Source organism: Hippocampus comes, unplaced genomic scaffold (assembly GCF_001891065.2).
Source record: "Hippocampus comes isolate QL1 unplaced genomic scaffold, H_comes_QL1_v1.1 scaffold33, whole genome shotgun sequence".
NCBI lineage: Eukaryota > Metazoa > Chordata > Actinopteri > Syngnathiformes > Syngnathidae > Hippocampus > Hippocampus comes.
Genome location: NW_017804842.1, coordinates 1,009,762 through 1,025,241, shown reverse-complemented (window position 1 = coordinate 1,025,241; position 15,480 = coordinate 1,009,762). Strand labels below are relative to the sequence as shown.

Sequence of the window (15,480 nt, the reverse complement as noted above, 5' to 3'; positions counted from 1 at the left end):
AGGAATACTTATTTTAGTGATAGTTTTAGCTTATTTGGAAAATATCACGAATAATACAGTTCAAGAAAAAGATTAACGACATAGATAACTTAAATGAATGAAAATTGACTTATTTTAAGTCATCACGTATAAATGTAATTCTATCTTTATAATGTTACCAAAATAATTTTATGAGCATCTGAGAGGGGTTTTGTGCCTGTGGAAATTAGGTAAGCGAAACATTTAGGAACCACTTTTCCCTTGCGTAGTCGTTTCAATGCATTATGGGTATTGTAGTAATGTAGACTCGATTTCGCGTTTGCTTTCCTGGCTGGTTAGTTAATTCAACTACGTTACCCATAGTGCATCACGGTCGTTTTGGTTAGTTTCCCCGCACGCCGTTTGAAACCGTACAACCAGAGTTATCGACCTAATCAGACGAGTGAAAGGCAACGTTTGGACTTCATTTTGGCCAACTTCGTCAAGAAATTAGTTTATTTGATAGAGGCACGTCAAAAGGCTGCGAAGTCCCCCCCCCACCCCACCCAAGATAAGTTTGTCACAATGCTAAAAACGCAAGTACGCTAGCTCGTTTGGTTTCTCGAAAACTGACAGCAAAACGAGTTTTGAACCTCTTCGCACGTCAAAAGGCTGCGAAGTCCCCCCCCTACCCAAGATAAGTTTGTCACAATGCTAAAAACGCAAGTACGCTAGCTCGTTTGGTTTCTCCAAAACTGACAGCAAAATTGAGTTTTGAACCTCTTATTTGAAATTAAGTATTAATCGACAATGAGAGCATGGTGCTCTTGCGAGAAGGGATGTGCCCGGGACTGGATGAAGATTTCGTGCGCCGTTTGCGGGATGCCCAAGTTAAAACAGGTTCAAACGAGCCCTTCCAAACGACAACTGCGAATTTGCACAACACATGTCGTCGTTTTCTGAATCTTCTTGTTCCCACAGTGGAAGATCTGGTCTCGTCGGACATGGAGGACCTCGCACAGAAATGTTCGGCGTCATATAAGGTATTGGTGTTTACGCTTTAGGAGAGAAATTGACACTTTGGCGCAAACGGGATGTCGAAAATTCTGAATGGCGAATCTGAAGGATTACGTGTGGCTCACGTTTACAAAATGAGCCGTTCGCACTGGAATAATTGTCCTAAGCACTGGTTCCGTATCTCGTGCAAGCTGTTTGCAAATCTCTCGCATACTTTCAAAATGCACACTTTTGAGTGCAAACCATCAACTAGCCTTGTTAGCGTCTTGAACCCATGAAAACATGCAAGACCTTTCCCTTTTTCATCATTTGCACACATAAAAAGGGCGGAGAGATATTGAGATTAAATTTTAAAAAGTCTCTGTGTTGACCTCTTGGGCAGGAAAGAGAAAACGTAATTTTTGTTGTTAAGTCCATCCAAGAAACGTTTTTTTTTTTTTTTCTTCCTGTGCACTAATAATCAGGAAACAAGGCTTTTGGGAGAGACAGTGCTTGTTTCGCGTGGGCAGGGAGAGGTCACGAAAGGCCAGTCCGCAATTTATTGTTTCACCTCATGTGGTCATTGCCTCGGCACCCCGTCGCCCAGGAAACATTTGATTTAATCGTTACAAACAAAAAGCTCCAGCAGTGTCTGTCCTTGCCAATGCTATCTACATGTTTGGACATTTTGTTGACCCCCCCACGTGCCCCACGGTGGCTTTCAGGTCCGACGCGGTGACCCAGTTGAGGCCCTCAGACGGCTTTGGTCATCACACATCAGGCTGCGGCTCCTTCAGCTGCTTTTAAAGGGGGATGTGCAGTGCTGCCTTGAGATGCCAAATTTTAAAAATTGCATCGTGTTTGGTCCCTTGATGGTTACAACAATAAATATATGAATTACAGAGAGAATAATTTGACGGTTGTACCATACTTTGTCCTATTGTTTTTACTTTACAACAGAGAAATTACTTCGTAAATCGTACAGGTTTTTTTTTTTCTCGGCGGAGGCAATATTTGAATGTCATTATTTTTGTGTGATGTTTCAGCGTATTACAAAACAAACGAACAGACAAACAAAGCAATTGGAGAGAAAAATAAAAATAGACCGTCTCCCCAACCCTCTTATAAAAGTAGCTAATATATCGATTAATCATTCTGACCCTAATTCAAAGCTACATTGCAATTTTTCCACTTGCATGGATCCACTTTGCGAATCGATGAAGTGTCACTTTGCAACATACAATGAACACAATTCTTGTCATTTTACTCGCATAACGGTCTGAGTCACCGTTGAGTGTAATAAGTGTTTCTCACTCAGAGTTAGCCCTCAGGCAGCCTGTTAGCGCCAAACGACCTCTCCGACTTTTGACGAGCTCTTCCGGGCCGAATTCACGTACGCCTTGGGGGAGCTCCCACCCGAGGCGTCGGTCCGCTAATTAAACACCTTAACCCGGGTGTCGCGGCGGAGCTTGTTACTTAGCGATGGCCCGAAGGTGAAATGTCATATTTTGTTCTCTGGCAGGCTCTGATCGCCATCCGTAGGGTGCTCCTGGCCCAGCACGCCGCCTTCCCCGTTTCCGGCGCCGACCTCTACGACGAGCTGCTCAGCTCCACCGCCATCCTTTCCACGGGAAACCCAGAGTGAGCGCCGCTCGGCCTGTGGGCGACGTATTCCGTTCGTTTACCTCCGTCGTTTACCTCAACGTCAATTAAAAAAATAGCACCGGACGCAAGGTTCACCAATGGATAGAAAATTGGGCGGGCGAAAAAGTCTCAAGACGCCATGCATGCAAGTGAACAGGAAGTCGCATCTGTTCGTTTTTGGGGTGAATTCCCATGCTCGAAAGTTTGAAAAAAAAAATGTTGCGCAAATCACAGAAGGCATGAAAAAGTTTCAACGATCGATGCCTTTAATTCAGCGGCACCCACTCTTTTTCGACCGAAGATCAACCCATTCCCACATTTGCACATACGCACGGTTTGCCTCCATGGTCAAATTCCAGAGTGCTATCTTCTTTTTTGTGCTTCGGTGGTTTTTTTTTTTATCCTACCCTGTTTCAGCTGGAGGACACGTGTAAGTCAAACCAGCCATAAGATTTTTTTTATTTTTTATTTATTTTTTGCTAACCAGATTCCACTGCACATCTCCTCAACCAATCAATCACAGCCTGAGTCATGTCGACGTGCCTTCCTAAATTGAATTTGCATTGAGCCGCCGAGCCCCGTGTAGCAGAATATGCAGCCAAGCGTGTCGCGGTGGGAGGGGGGTGGGGAGCAACCTCTAAAGAGTTGCCTTGTCCCATTTGGGCCCCAAAGTGGTGTCTGATGTATCGGCAGCATGAACGCCGGCTCCTGCTCAGCTGCTCGCCGTTTAAAAACAAACAGCAGCGACGGCAAAAAAAGGCAAGCCTGCAAGGCGCTTCGTGAAAGCGCTGCACATTCATTTTCAGGCCAGGAAATCTTCCTACAAAACCGCCTTGTTGATTTGAATTTTGCACCTTTGAGCCAGTGTTTCTCAGGCGTGTCAGAACTGGCTGCGGAAGCTTCCAAGAAGCCCGGACGTGCCGTGGCTGCCCCCTAGCGTCTCATGGAAGGGCCTGGACATGCTGGGAGGACACTTGATTAGGCACACCTCCTTTCAGCTTCCTCGTGGAAAAGACCACGCCCACTTTCGTACGAATTTCTCAGACCCTGTGGATCACACTCTGCGGGGATCTTGGACTGTTGTGCGAATGTTTATGCTGGTTACATTTTGCAACATGACAGGTAGAAAAACGCCCCCCCCCCAAACAACTAGTCCTAAATTGCTAATCTATTGATTTCTTTATTTCAAATCAGCTTTTTTTTCTTGAGTAGTTGCAGTTTACGATCTTGAAATTACAATTGTTCATCCACCTCATTCTTAAAATGACATTTATTTCCCTCGTATGATTTTATTCTTGCAGGAGTAAAGCTTTTCTCTGATTAAATGTGATTTGTTTGCAATTAATTTTTTAACCCATTGATTATATTTATTGCTTTTACATTTCTTGTAATTTATATGTTTGATCTTGTACTATTACCCATTTTTTTCCCAAATGACATTCTTTTATGTGCATTTTTTTTTTTAAAACGTATTGTTTCTTTTTTCATTACAACCAAAGTATTCAGGTACAGTAAATATGATGTTTACCGCTCCTCACAATAAGGCTTCTTCCGAAATGTTGAAACAAAATCGAAAGCGTCGACATTAAAGCGCTCGTCCTATCATCTTCTAATCAAGACGTTAAGGCACCTGAACGTGACTCCACACAGCTCAAATCAAAGCGTCTCCATGTTTTCCAAGGACGTTTGACGCGCAGACGGCAAAGAGCGCCGTTCCTGTTTTCCCTCCCCCCAAGGACGCCCGTCACACACTTGTCATAATCACGCCGTGTGACCAGCAACTCTGGGCCATTTTTAACCTTCATACTGAACAGGGGTGGACCGGGGCACCCTCCCTGGGGGGGCGTCAGATATGTTGATGCAAACCGGGGTGAGTGCGACATCCATCACGGATGAGACGCCGCCACGACGACCAATAGAAATGGCGCACCGCTTGGCGAGGGATATCGTCTGCCGCTGCATCCCCAATGTTCAATCTGCCTCGCGCATTTTAAGTGCACGGTCTTTATTCTTGTTCTTGTTGTTAAAGATGCAGTACGTAACTTCACGTCGGGCCCAATTTGCTGCCGGTCAAGTGATGGGTTTTGTTTGTCCTCAGTCTGGACGCGCTGCTGGATTCCGGCGTGTACACGGGCGAGATCACCGAGTTGGCAGGGGGGCCGGCAAGTGGCAAAACTCAGGCGAGTGAGCCCGTCGCAAAGCACAAATAGCTTCTTCATTCACTCTTTATTTGAGAGCAAATGATATTTTGGTCATAACATTGTCCTATTGAAATATTTTCTTTCTCATAAATTTTGTCTTTCTTTTTCCTTGTTATGATATGATTGTATTTTCCTGCAGTGTATGAATGTTTTTTTTTTTTTGCCGCGTGTTTTCAGGTGTGTTTGGGCGTGGCGGCGCACGTCTCGCAGCACTTGAGACAAAACGTGATCTACGTGGACACCACGGGGGGTCTGTCAGCGGGACGCCTGCGCCAAATGCTGCGAACCCAAACAAGTAGCGACGACGAGCAGGTGCCCATATCTCATAATTATTAATAACCTGTACAACATAACTGAACAAAAAAAAAGAAAGATTGGAAGTCAAAATAAATGATTGTAGTTGCACAAGTGTGCACACCCTTGTCCAACTGGGGATGGTCAGAATGAACTCATCACATTCAAACTCATCCTAAATTGGTGTCGGCAAACACCTGCGAACATTGAAGGTGCCGCATGTTAACACTTTTTTTTCCAATTGTCATACACGATATATGTAACATTAATGGTTAAAAAAATTAATATTTTTGGCATATTTCATATTGGTCCTTTTTTTTTCCCCCCCTCCTCATGTCACAAAAAAACTGGCATTTCCACAAGGGTGTGTAGACTTTTTATAGCCACTGTCAGATGCGCAGCGCCTCATGAAACGCACGTGAAAGTCGAGTGTCATTTTGGCTGGCAGATGGAAGCCCTGCAGAGGATCACCGTGCACCGCGCGTTTGACATCTTCTCTCTGCTCGACTGTCTGTACCGCCTCGGCGGTGACGGCGGCGGCGGCGGCGGGCTTCGGCAGGTGCCCGCAATCTGTCGCCCAGCCCCGATGAGGCGTCGGATGTTGATGTTTGTCACGTTTGCCGCGGCAGGCGAGCAGCCACGGCGGCTCCGTCAAGGCGCTGATCGTGGACTCGGTGTCGGCCGTCATCGCTCCTCTGCTGGGAAGCAGGCATGATGAAGGTGCGTGCTTGGCGGAATTCCACGCATACATTTAGGCGGAGAACGCTTCGCTTGCAAGGCGTAATTGCCGCAGATATAACAAAGTGCCAAAGTTCAACCGGCAACTTTTTGCTGGCGTGTCCTCGGATATCTTGATTTACTCATTTTTTTTAGTCATGACTATTACTCATTGTCAGGGCCTGACCGACGTGGATTTTTTTTTTAGGCCGGTTTAGATATTTCTCACGATAAAATTCTGATAACTGATGAATCAGCCCATTAATTAAAAAAAAAGATTCCCCAGGATAAAAGAAAAAAAAATGTTTTTAGCTTATTTTTGCCCGTTGTAAAAGAGCTGATATCACTCCATGAACTGGTCGGGCCATGCCACTTATAAACAACTTTATTTAATATAACTTTATTTCCCGGGGTTTTTTTTTCTCATTGTATTAAACTGAATGGTTTGTGCCAGCATAAATCTGCAAATAATTCTTCATTTTTAGTTGATGATTTCAGTTTTTGCTGTAAGAAAAATTGTGCATTTTATATTCTTGGAAAAATTATTTTGTTTCCTCATATTATGACTGTCTTGCGCAATAGTCCTTGTGTCCATCCCCCCCATATGTCTTTATTTACAAATATATTTCTCACAATATTTTTTTCTCATCCATAATATTCAATTTTTTTTGCATAGGCATGTACATGAAGAGCCAAGTGGCCATCACCCTCAAGGCCATGGCCAAGGATTTCAACATAGCTGCTTTGGTGAGGACACACACACACACACACACACACATGCATGCATGCGCGCGTCGCAAGACGTCACTCGGCACTGAGCGCCGCGTCCGCAGGTGACCAACCACGTGACAAGGAGTGTGGAGGGCGAAGTGCAGCCTGGCCTGGGCGTGTCGTGGAGTCACGTCCCCAGAACCCGAGTCCTGCTGGAGCGACTCCCCGACGCCGACATCGACCGACCCACTCGACGCTGCGCCACCCTCATCAAGTCTTCCAGGCGGGTAAGATAAAGGCGCTCCCTGCTGGATGGATGTATGGATAGCTACACACCTGCATTCAAACAAATCTAAATAAATAAATCAATAAAATATGTGAAGTTGAGGAGCCGCTGTGTCAGGTTGTCGTGTCTTGGCCTTGCTCAGCCATGTTTGATTCGAGCCGAGTTGGACCTTCAGTGGTGGAGTCGCTCCGAACGAGACACTTCAGGAAAGCGAAAGCTGGACAGGGCAGATTCTTGATAACAACTGACTCAGGAGTTGGGGTACATTTACACTCTGGAATCCAGACACTGCACTAGCCAGGGGACCTTCTGGACTCGTTTCTTCTGCTTTGGCGGCACTGGCTCCTTTTAGCATCACAACAGTGTCCCCTCTTTGCACGTAAAATTCACTGTAATTTTGTGGGTGTAGGGGTGTGGGGGGTTCTACATTCCTCTATTGTTGTAATATAAGTTATTCTTATAAAATAAAATACAAATGTACTTTGCTTTTTTTTCTCATGACTTGATCTGTCTCTTTTAAAGTTATTTTTTCCCTCCTAAATTTCAACTTTTATTGTACGAATGACTTTTTGTCATGTTGATATTTTTCTTTGCTTGTTAAAAAAAGATCATAACTACTATATAATTCAAACTTGCCCAATAAAGTACAGTACACATTTATGCTTGTGAAAGTGTTTCTCAGATTAATTGTTTACAAGTTTAAAAGTTATTTGGTGATCAATATACAACGAAGGAAAGGAGATGCAGGAAAATGAATTCGGTTTTCATGCGTGCACCGGCCCAACATGCCTCCTGCACCCGCGTCAGGTTCATGTTGCGCATGCGCCAATGAGCCATTGTGCGGCCCCTTTAAACAAAAAGTGCTCACTCCAACAAGCTAGCGTTGCCAAAACGGAAGTAACATATATGTTCAAAATAAAATTCCGAATTGCGGTCAAATCAGCTACGTGTTCCAGCCTGTCTGGCTCTTTGACAATACAAGGATACACATCTATGATTTGAACAAAACGCACCTATGCAATGTTATCATCCATACAACGCCCCGAGTGGTAACTTTTAGTCTCTAATCGGAAGTGGCCAAACCATTAACGAAATATCGTTAACTTGACCACGCAGGGAGGCTACAACAATGCCACGGAGACTCCATTTAAACCCTACTGTTGCACTCTGTCAAAAGTCTACAAGGTACAGTCGCAATGATCGCTGGTTTCATAAATGATGTTCAAAATGTGAGTTTTGTGTGAAAAGAAAGAAACTGCCATCTGATTGTAGAACGGGGGCGTGTGGAGAGTCGTGTCGTGTCCGGCATGGCTAAAAAGCTAGCTGAGAAGCTAGCCTGCTCAGTAGCTGAAGTTACACGTCGCTAATTCTTAAGCAGTTGAAATTACATTCGATTCGCAGTCTGGTTCTGGCAGAATCTGATTAAAAAGACCAAAAAAAACAAGAAGCCGGGATTCTGAGGATTTTGATTATTTTAACTTGAGGAAGGTCTTTAAACAAAGCATTTCTTCTCAAAATAATTGTTGAATAATTTGATAATTTAGTTGTCGATGAGTCGTAGGACTTCAAGTTGTGACTTATCCGTAAAGTGTGCATCTTTTTCTCAGGTTGTAAGTGGCAAGTTTTGATGCAGAGGTGCTTCATTTTGCTAGCCAAGAAGACCCTCTGCCTTCGCCCCCTCGCACCCCTCGCCCCTCGGCTCCGGGTGGCCTTTTGGCGGCTCCTCGCCCCGCACCCCGAGTCCCGTCACCGCAGCCTTCTCGAGCGTCACGGAGGCCTCCGGCTCTCCTTGCCCGCGCCCGACGCCATGGCGGAGCAGCGTTTCCTGGTGGAGTACGCCAAGCGCGGAACAGCCGGCTGCAAGAAGTGCAAGGACAAAATCGCCAAGGGCATGGCGCGCATCGGCAAGGTGGTGCCCAACCCCTTCAGCGAGTCGGCCGGCGAAATGAAGGAGTGGTACCACATCAAGTGCATGTTTGAAAAGCTGGAACGCGCCCGTGCCACGACCAAGAAGATCGAGGACATCACCGACCTGGAGGGCTGGGAGGAGCTGCAGGACGAGGACAAAGAGCTCATCAACCGACACGTCTCTGGTACCTCATGGAAAGCATGCTCCAGAAATTCTGCCAATTGCTGCTTCAAAATACTCCGCAAAAGTAACAAATACTTCTTTGTGTTTGCAGAGTTGATGTCCAAAGTAAAGTCGAGTCCGCAGAAGAAGACCCCGGCCAAGTCGGCCGCTTCGGCCAAACTGACGTCACCTGCTGCCGACGCCGCAGCCTCGCTCAACGCGCCGCGCAAGTTCTCAGGGTTCACCGGTAGGCAACGCGCTAGCCGCTCGCATGTCTGAAGCCTTTCGATATCCTTGCTGGCCGCTTATTGAAGAAATATTTTTATTGTGTTTAAGTACACATCTTTTTTTTTCTTTTTTTTTCTCATAAACCAACCCCTGGTTTTCATGGACAACACTTGTTGGCAGTATATCCCTGCTTATTCAAGAATTTTATTGGAGTGAAAATGTGTTTACAACTCTTCATTTGTGTGGAAAAATGTTTCCTATGTGGCATTGAACATGTGAGCATTCTCCTCATGCGTCCCACCCAGCGGCCAAGGCGGGCGCCTCCCCGTACACGTCCTCACCCCTGTCGTCGCCGTCGCCCGCCAAGCAGGGCAGCGCTCTAGCCGCGCAGCTGTGCGACCCGCACCACAAGGACTGCCTGTTCCGCGAGTTCCGCAAGCTGTGCGCCACGGTGGCCGAGAACAACAGCTACAACAGCAAGACGCAGATCATTGAGAAGTTCCTGCGCAAGGGCACCGGCGGAGGTGGAACCCGACGAGAGAAGCGCGCCGGCGCCATTTGGCGGTCGGTATCAATTGGTCTTTTCTCTCCCACCCCCGGCGTAGATAAATTCCACGGTGACTTGTACCTGACGGTGAAGCTGCTGCTGCCCGGCGTGGTGAAGAGCGTGTACAACCTCAACGACAAGCAGATCGTCAAACTCTTCAGCCGCGTGTTCCGCTGCAGCCAGGATGACATGGTGCGAGATCTGGAGAAGGTCTGTAGAGCGATGCAAAGACACGCCTCGCGTCCGCATTGTGCGCCTGCTCGGTTCTCGGCATTCGCTCTGACGCCCCTCTCGCGTGTGAAAACGTCTTTGTGATGCCGAGCACACGGCGGAAGAGTTGCGCATTCCTCCTTTTGAAGGAGTGCATGTTGAGAGACGAGCCTTCAGACTGGGGTTGCGACGAAATATATAATCATTTCATCTGTCCATCATTTTTTTTTTTTCTGGAGTTACCGATTGTAAAAAAACATAAGTCTATTTATTTTGATTGATTTTTAAAACAATCTGTAGCTTTTATTGGGGGGGTCATTGAATTGGATAAACAAAAACGTTCTCATTTCAATCCACATCATAAAAATCGAAAAGCAGACGTCTGTAGATATTTTATGTTGTTATTTTTGTCTCTGTTCTAAATTCTAAGGGACAATGTATGGTGAAATCATTTTAATTCCCCCGCCAAAAATCAGCCAAGCAATGGCTCATTTTATTTTAGATTTTTTTTTTTTCCCTTCCTCCAATTTTAAAAGAGCAACTACCGGCCAAACCCCAATTTCCACTCTTGGTTTTGGCCCCTCGTATCAATCCCACGAATGCTGGGATCTGATCTTTCTCCTCGTGCTCCGAGAACAGGGCGACGTGTCGGAGACGGTTCGCATGTTCTTCGAGGACAGCAAAGCTTTCCCGCCGTCGGCCAAGAGCCTGTTGACCATCCAGGAGGTGGACGCCTCGCTCACCCGCCTGGCACAGCTCACCAAGGAGGACGAGCAGCAGGCGGAGCTGGAGGACGTCGCCAAAAAGTGACCGTTCGCTCGCGCCGCCTCGCTCGCGCCTCCTCGCTAACGCTCACCACCTCTCTTCCTTCGCCCTCAGGTGCACCGGCAACGACCTGAAAGGCATCATCCGCCTCATCAAGCACGACCTGAAGATGAACGCCGGAGCCAAGCACGTGTAAGTGAGCGGTCGCTTCACCTCCGCTGACTGGTCGGTTTCTCCCTCACGGTTGGCTTGCGCGCGCAGACTGGACGCGGTGGACCCCAACGCCTACGACGCCTTCAAGGCCTCCCGCAACTTGGCCGACGTGATCGAGCGCGTGCTGAGGAACCAGCAGGAGGCCTCGGACGGCTCGGGGCCCCGCAAGCTGTTGACCGTGGAGGCCTCGCTCATGACGCCCGTTCAGCCCATGCTGGTGAGTTGCACTCTTCCGTCGTCTCGCCGAGAGGAGACAAAGGGCAGCATGGAAACAGACTACTGCAGCAAAGTCGAAACTCAAGAGTGTAATTCTCAGACAACATCACTGTATTCGAGGACCCTCGTTTTAGTCGTTTTATTTCTGGAGCGTTATGCTCCAGAGTCTCCACCTTGCTGCAGTGGTCCAGTTTGACCCTGCCCTTAGTCTCCTCGTGGATAAGACATTTCCTTAAGCAAAACTTATTACAGGAGAGCCTCGTCATTGTAATTTGAATTCTTTTCAGCCGTGATGTTTCAGGAATTCTACTCCAGAGTCGCCACTTCCGTGCAGGGGACCGTTTTTGTCACTGCCCTTAATCACTTCGATTAAAAAAAAAAAGGTCCTTACCGTGAAATTTTGCTTTTTTTTTGTAATTTTTTTTTTTTTTTTTTTAAATTCCAAGAGCAAATTTTCTTAAATTTGAGTCCAATGGCAATTGTGGAACCACTCCATTTGAACACAGACTTATCTGTGGTACCTTGGTATTTTTATTTTTTTTTCCTCTCCCTAGGCGGAGGCGTGCAAATCCATCGAGTACGCCATGAAGAAGTGCCCCAACGGCATGTACTCGGAGATCAAGTACGACGGTGAACGCGTGCAGGTGCACAAGAGCGGCGACAGCTTCAGCTACTTCAGTCGCAGCCTCAAACCCGTCTTGCCGCACAAAGTCAGTCGTAACGATCACACGCACACACACACACGCACACACACACACACACACACACACACACATGGGTGCGTGCGCGCGTTGCGATCGGTGTTCTCTTGTATGATTAGCACCCTCGAGCAAAGCTCCCAGTGGCACATTTCCCACAAGGACTTGTCACCATTTGCTCTCTCTGCATATGGCAGTGAACTCTCGGCTGCACATGACAACGCGACCACTAGAGGGTGCTGCAGGACATAAAATGTTCCCCCCCCCCCCAAAAGATCTGATTGTCAAAGCTTATTGGAGTGAACATGAAACAACAACAAGAGTAGTCCAGTTGCACCGATTACAGTGATGACAGCGACTCTAAACGGACCGGGTTTGTCTTTTTCTTTCTTTCTCTTTTATGGTTTTGTGCCTGTCTCCAGGTGGCACACTTCAAGGACTACATCCCGCGGGCGTTCCCCGGCGGCCACAGTATGATTTTGGACGCCGAGGTGCTGCTCATCGACACCAACACCAGCAAGCCGCTCCCCTTCGGCACGCTGGGCGTGCACAAGGTCAGAGGGTGCCGCCCATTTTGGCAAATGGCAAATGGGAGCGCATGTCGCCCCGTCACCGTTTCCTCTTTGTCTTTATATATTGAATTATTTATTTGTTTGTTTGTCCTCCAGAAAGCTGCTTTTCAAGACGCCAACGTCTGCCTCTTTGTTTTTGACTGCATATACTTCAATGGCAACAGTCTCATGGAAAGGTACGCGCAGCAGATAAATATGAAGAAATGATCACATAAAATGAGTGCAAATACACGGGCTATTGTGGAAATCCCCACTTGGCGTTGGGTTTTGTTTCGTTTTTTTTTTTTTTTGTTTGCAGGCCGCTGAGCGAGCGCAGGAAGTTCCTGCATGACAACATGGTGGAGGTGCCCAACCGGATCCTCTTTTCGGAAATGAAGCACGTCACGGTAAGGGCGCACCAACCACCTGAGACTACACACACACACACACATTTATCGTGTTTTATGTGTGTGCGCGCGTGTGTGCATGTAGCGTGCGAGAGACCTGGCCGACATGATCACTCGAGTCATCAGAGAAGGCTTGGAAGGCCTGGTCCTCAAAGACGTGAAGGTCAGACATTTGTTTTCCGGTGCGTAAACCAGTTGATGAAGACTGGCATGTCATGCTGATGACTAGGTTGTGTGCGTGCGCGCTTGTTTCTGTCCCCACGTCTCCGTCCATATGCCCGCCTCCGCCAGGGCTCGTACGAGCCAGGCAAGCGTCACTGGCTGAAGGTGAAGAAGGACTACCTGAACGAGGGCGCCATGGCCGACACGGCCGACCTGGTGGTGCTGGGCGCTTTCTACGGGAAAGGCTCCAACGGTGCGTTATTGGTGTTTGTGTGTGTGTGTGTGTGTGTTTGCACTTATGTATGTCGTTCATGAGCACAAATGCCACAGGGTCGTTTCCAGGCTGATGTAAAGCCTCACAACATTTCCCCTCTCTCGCTGTCTCTCTGTCTCCCCAACAACCATGCCTCCATGTTAGGCGGCATCATGTCCAGCTTCCTGATGGGCTGCTATGACCCGGACTCCAAGAAGTGGTGCACTGTCACCAAGTGCTCGGGCGGCTACGATGACGCCATGTTGGCTCGTCTCCAGAAAGAGCTGGACGTCGTCAAAATCAGCAAGGTCGGCGATGACAAAACCTCCCGGGAATTCTCTCACAACAAGGCCTCATTCATCATCCTTTGCGCGCGCCCGTCGTTTCCGCAGGACCCCAGCAAGATCCCCGGCTGGCTGAAAATCGTCAAGAACTACTACCCGGATTTCCTCATCCGCAGTCCCGAGGTGAGACCCGCTTAGGTTGAATGATGGGCATACAACTCTTTGACTTTTTGCCCGCAGAAAGCTTCTTATTTGCAAATCATGTTTAGTCTAAAGAGAGTCCAGTAAAAAAAACGTGTTTCATACACACATTAAATCAATGCGCTACAGATCAAGATCAGAGTTGTTTGGTAAACTAAAAAAAAAAAAAAATCCTAACAAAACTTTGTTGGTGACTAAAAGTTACAAAGACAGGGCCGTATAAATAAAGATGGCTTGAAAAAGTAAAGGGAAAAAAGTGAAATAAGATAACCTTTATTAGTCCCACACTGGGGAAATTTGCAGAGCAAATTAATCCAATTAAGCTCCAAATCAAATCACAAGAATTCGCGCATAAAGTTAAAAAAAAAAAGTACAAAATGCCCAAATCTGTCTTTCGCTGAAAAAAGTTGAAGGAAACAAGTTCTGTTGATCAACAAGTATTTTGTTCACAAAAAGTAGCGAGAAAGGTCCAAACCAAAGACCTTGAGTTCCAAAGAGTCGGTCAATGAATCTGCCGTTCATGTTTGAACGTTGGACATTTTTCCATTTGAATTGCTTTGTCATTTGTGTTTGTTTGTTTTGGGGGCGCGGTCGCGGCCCAGCAAGCGCCCGTGTGGGAGATCACGGGCGCCGAGTTTTCCAAGTCGGAGATGCACACGGCCGACGGCATCTCCATCCGCTTCCCCCGCATGACGCGCGTCCGCGACGACAAGGACTGGAAGAGCGCCACCAACCTGCCGCAGCTCAAAGTACGCCGCCTCCCCATCGGCGCTTCGTCGCCTTCCCGGACGCGCTTTTGACGCGCGTCCCTTCTGCCGTCCCGTCAGGAGCTGTATCGCATCTCCAAGGAGAACTGCGATTTCCAAGTGACGGCGGGACCTTCTGGCCAAGACAAGGCCGAGTCTGCGGGAGACAGCGGCGGCAGTTCGCCGGCGTCCGAGAGCACCCTGCCCAAGAAAGCGAGTGGGTTGGAAACGGCCACTTGTGATCTTGCGAGTTTTTCTCCAGTTTTGAGACCAAAAAAAAAAAATGGGGGTTACAAAAAATTACTCCATTTTTGACCAAGGTCTTGGAGTTTGGCTGGTTCAAAATGTTGACAGGACTATTTTCCCTTTTCCCACTCCCATCTGCTCATGAATAAAGACATCTCGATTCAATTCTATCCGCCCACAGGTAACAGCACCCCGGCCAAACGCAAGGCGGTGAAATCCGAGCCGAGCTCTCCCGCCATCAAAGCTCCCGCCCCCAAAAAGGTAGCGACTTGCGCGCACGTCGCGCTTTCAAAACACGGAACTCTCCAGCTCACGTTTTTCCCGTCTTTATTTTCGACTCGCAGGTGAGGAAGAGTGCGGAAAGTGTGCAGAGCAACGGACACGCGGGAACGGCGAAGGTGACGGCAACGCCGCCTCCTACCCCGCGGATGCTCGAGTCCAACGACGACAAGGTTCGTACGCCCAAGACACTTTGACACCGTGAATTTCATTGACGCCATTTTGTGCATCCCACTGTGATTTGAAGCGATTTATGACTATATATATATTTTTGGGGGGGGGCGATAGACCCTTCTGGACATCTTCAGCGGCATCAAGCTCTTCCTGCCTTCCGGCGTGGATGATTTTGCCAAGCTGCGGCGTTACTTTGTGGCTTACGACGGCGACCTGGTGGCGGACTACGACGCCGCCTCAGCCACCCACACTCTGGCCGACAATCAGGAGGGCGATGGAGAGGGCGCCAGCCGGGCCCGGCGGGTGACGCCCGGCTGGATCTGGGAGTGCATCCGCAAGAGGCGTGTGGTCGCTCCCTGCTAGCGGAAGAAAAAAGAAGAAGAAACCCTTTTGTCATTTGTTCTTTTCTTAGTTCAAAGCCT

At 47.8% G+C, this 15,480-nt stretch overlaps 2 protein-coding genes across 5 annotated transcripts; both read left to right on the top strand.

Annotated features, from left to right (window-relative positions):
* Positions 1 to 629: 629 nt before the first annotated feature.
* rad51d (RAD51 paralog D) lies at positions 630 to 8,522 on the top strand. Of its 3 annotated transcripts, XM_019873390.1 has the most exons (11): positions 650 to 684; positions 757 to 858; positions 940 to 1,001; positions 2,477 to 2,595; positions 4,697 to 4,778; positions 4,977 to 5,111; positions 5,542 to 5,652; positions 5,723 to 5,813; positions 6,487 to 6,557; positions 6,644 to 6,808; positions 6,925 to 7,465. In XM_019873390.1, the coding sequence occupies exons 2-11, from the start codon at positions 777 to 779 to the stop codon at positions 7,102 to 7,104; spliced, it is 1,098 nt and encodes a 365-aa protein (XP_019728949.1). In that variant the 5' UTR covers positions 650 to 684; positions 757 to 776; the 3' UTR covers positions 7,105 to 7,465. The 3 variants fall into 3 exon arrangements, with proteins under 3 accessions (XP_019728967.1, XP_019728958.1, XP_019728949.1); XM_019873408.1 differs by lacking the exon at positions 6,925 to 7,465 and adding an exon at positions 8,415 to 8,522 and having other exon boundaries at positions 630 to 858; XM_019873399.1 differs by having other exon boundaries at positions 630 to 858; positions 6,950 to 7,465.
* lig3 (ligase III, DNA, ATP-dependent) lies at positions 6,739 to 15,442 on the top strand. Of its 2 annotated transcripts, none has more exons than XM_019873364.1 (21): positions 6,739 to 6,808; positions 8,415 to 8,900; positions 8,991 to 9,125; positions 9,412 to 9,630; positions 9,712 to 9,863; positions 10,503 to 10,669; positions 10,743 to 10,820; positions 10,890 to 11,058; positions 11,612 to 11,767; positions 12,178 to 12,309; positions 12,424 to 12,503; positions 12,626 to 12,713; positions 12,799 to 12,876; positions 13,005 to 13,128; positions 13,294 to 13,436; positions 13,521 to 13,595; positions 14,216 to 14,362; positions 14,441 to 14,576; positions 14,787 to 14,866; positions 14,950 to 15,057; positions 15,173 to 15,442. In XM_019873364.1, the coding sequence occupies exons 2-21, from the start codon at positions 8,435 to 8,437 to the stop codon at positions 15,419 to 15,421; spliced, it is 2,982 nt and encodes a 993-aa protein (XP_019728923.1). In that variant the 5' UTR covers positions 6,739 to 6,808; positions 8,415 to 8,434; the 3' UTR covers positions 15,422 to 15,442. The 2 variants fall into 2 exon arrangements, with proteins under 2 accessions (XP_019728923.1, XP_019728916.1); XM_019873357.1 differs by lacking the exon at positions 6,739 to 6,808 and adding an exon at positions 7,786 to 7,992.
* The last annotated feature ends 38 nt before the right edge of the window (positions 15,443 to 15,480 follow it).

What these genes read in the sequence shown, in the direction of transcription:
- rad51d (XM_019873390.1), top strand. Translation starts at nt 777, where the DNA reads ATGGTGCTCTTGCGAGAAGGGATGTGCCCGGGACTGGATGAAGATTTC. An exon ending in GCGGCGGCGGGCTTCGGCAG is followed by an intron (nt 5,653 to 5,722) that starts GTGCCCGCAATC and finishes TTGCCGCGGCAG; the next exon opens with GCGAGCAGCCACGGCGGCTC. An exon ending in GGGAAGCAGGCATGATGAAG is followed by an intron (nt 5,814 to 6,486) that starts GTGCGTGCTTGG and finishes TTTTTTGCATAG; the next exon opens with GCATGTACATGAAGAGCCAA.
- lig3 (XM_019873364.1), top strand. Translation starts at nt 8,435, where the DNA reads ATGCAGAGGTGCTTCATTTTGCTAGCCAAGAAGACCCTCTGCCTTCGC. An exon ending in CCAACCTGCCGCAGCTCAAA is followed by an intron (nt 14,363 to 14,440) that starts GTACGCCGCCTC and finishes CCGTCCCGTCAG; the next exon opens with GAGCTGTATCGCATCTCCAA. An exon ending in TCGAGTCCAACGACGACAAG is followed by an intron (nt 15,058 to 15,172) that starts GTTCGTACGCCC and finishes GGGGGGCGATAG; the next exon opens with ACCCTTCTGGACATCTTCAG.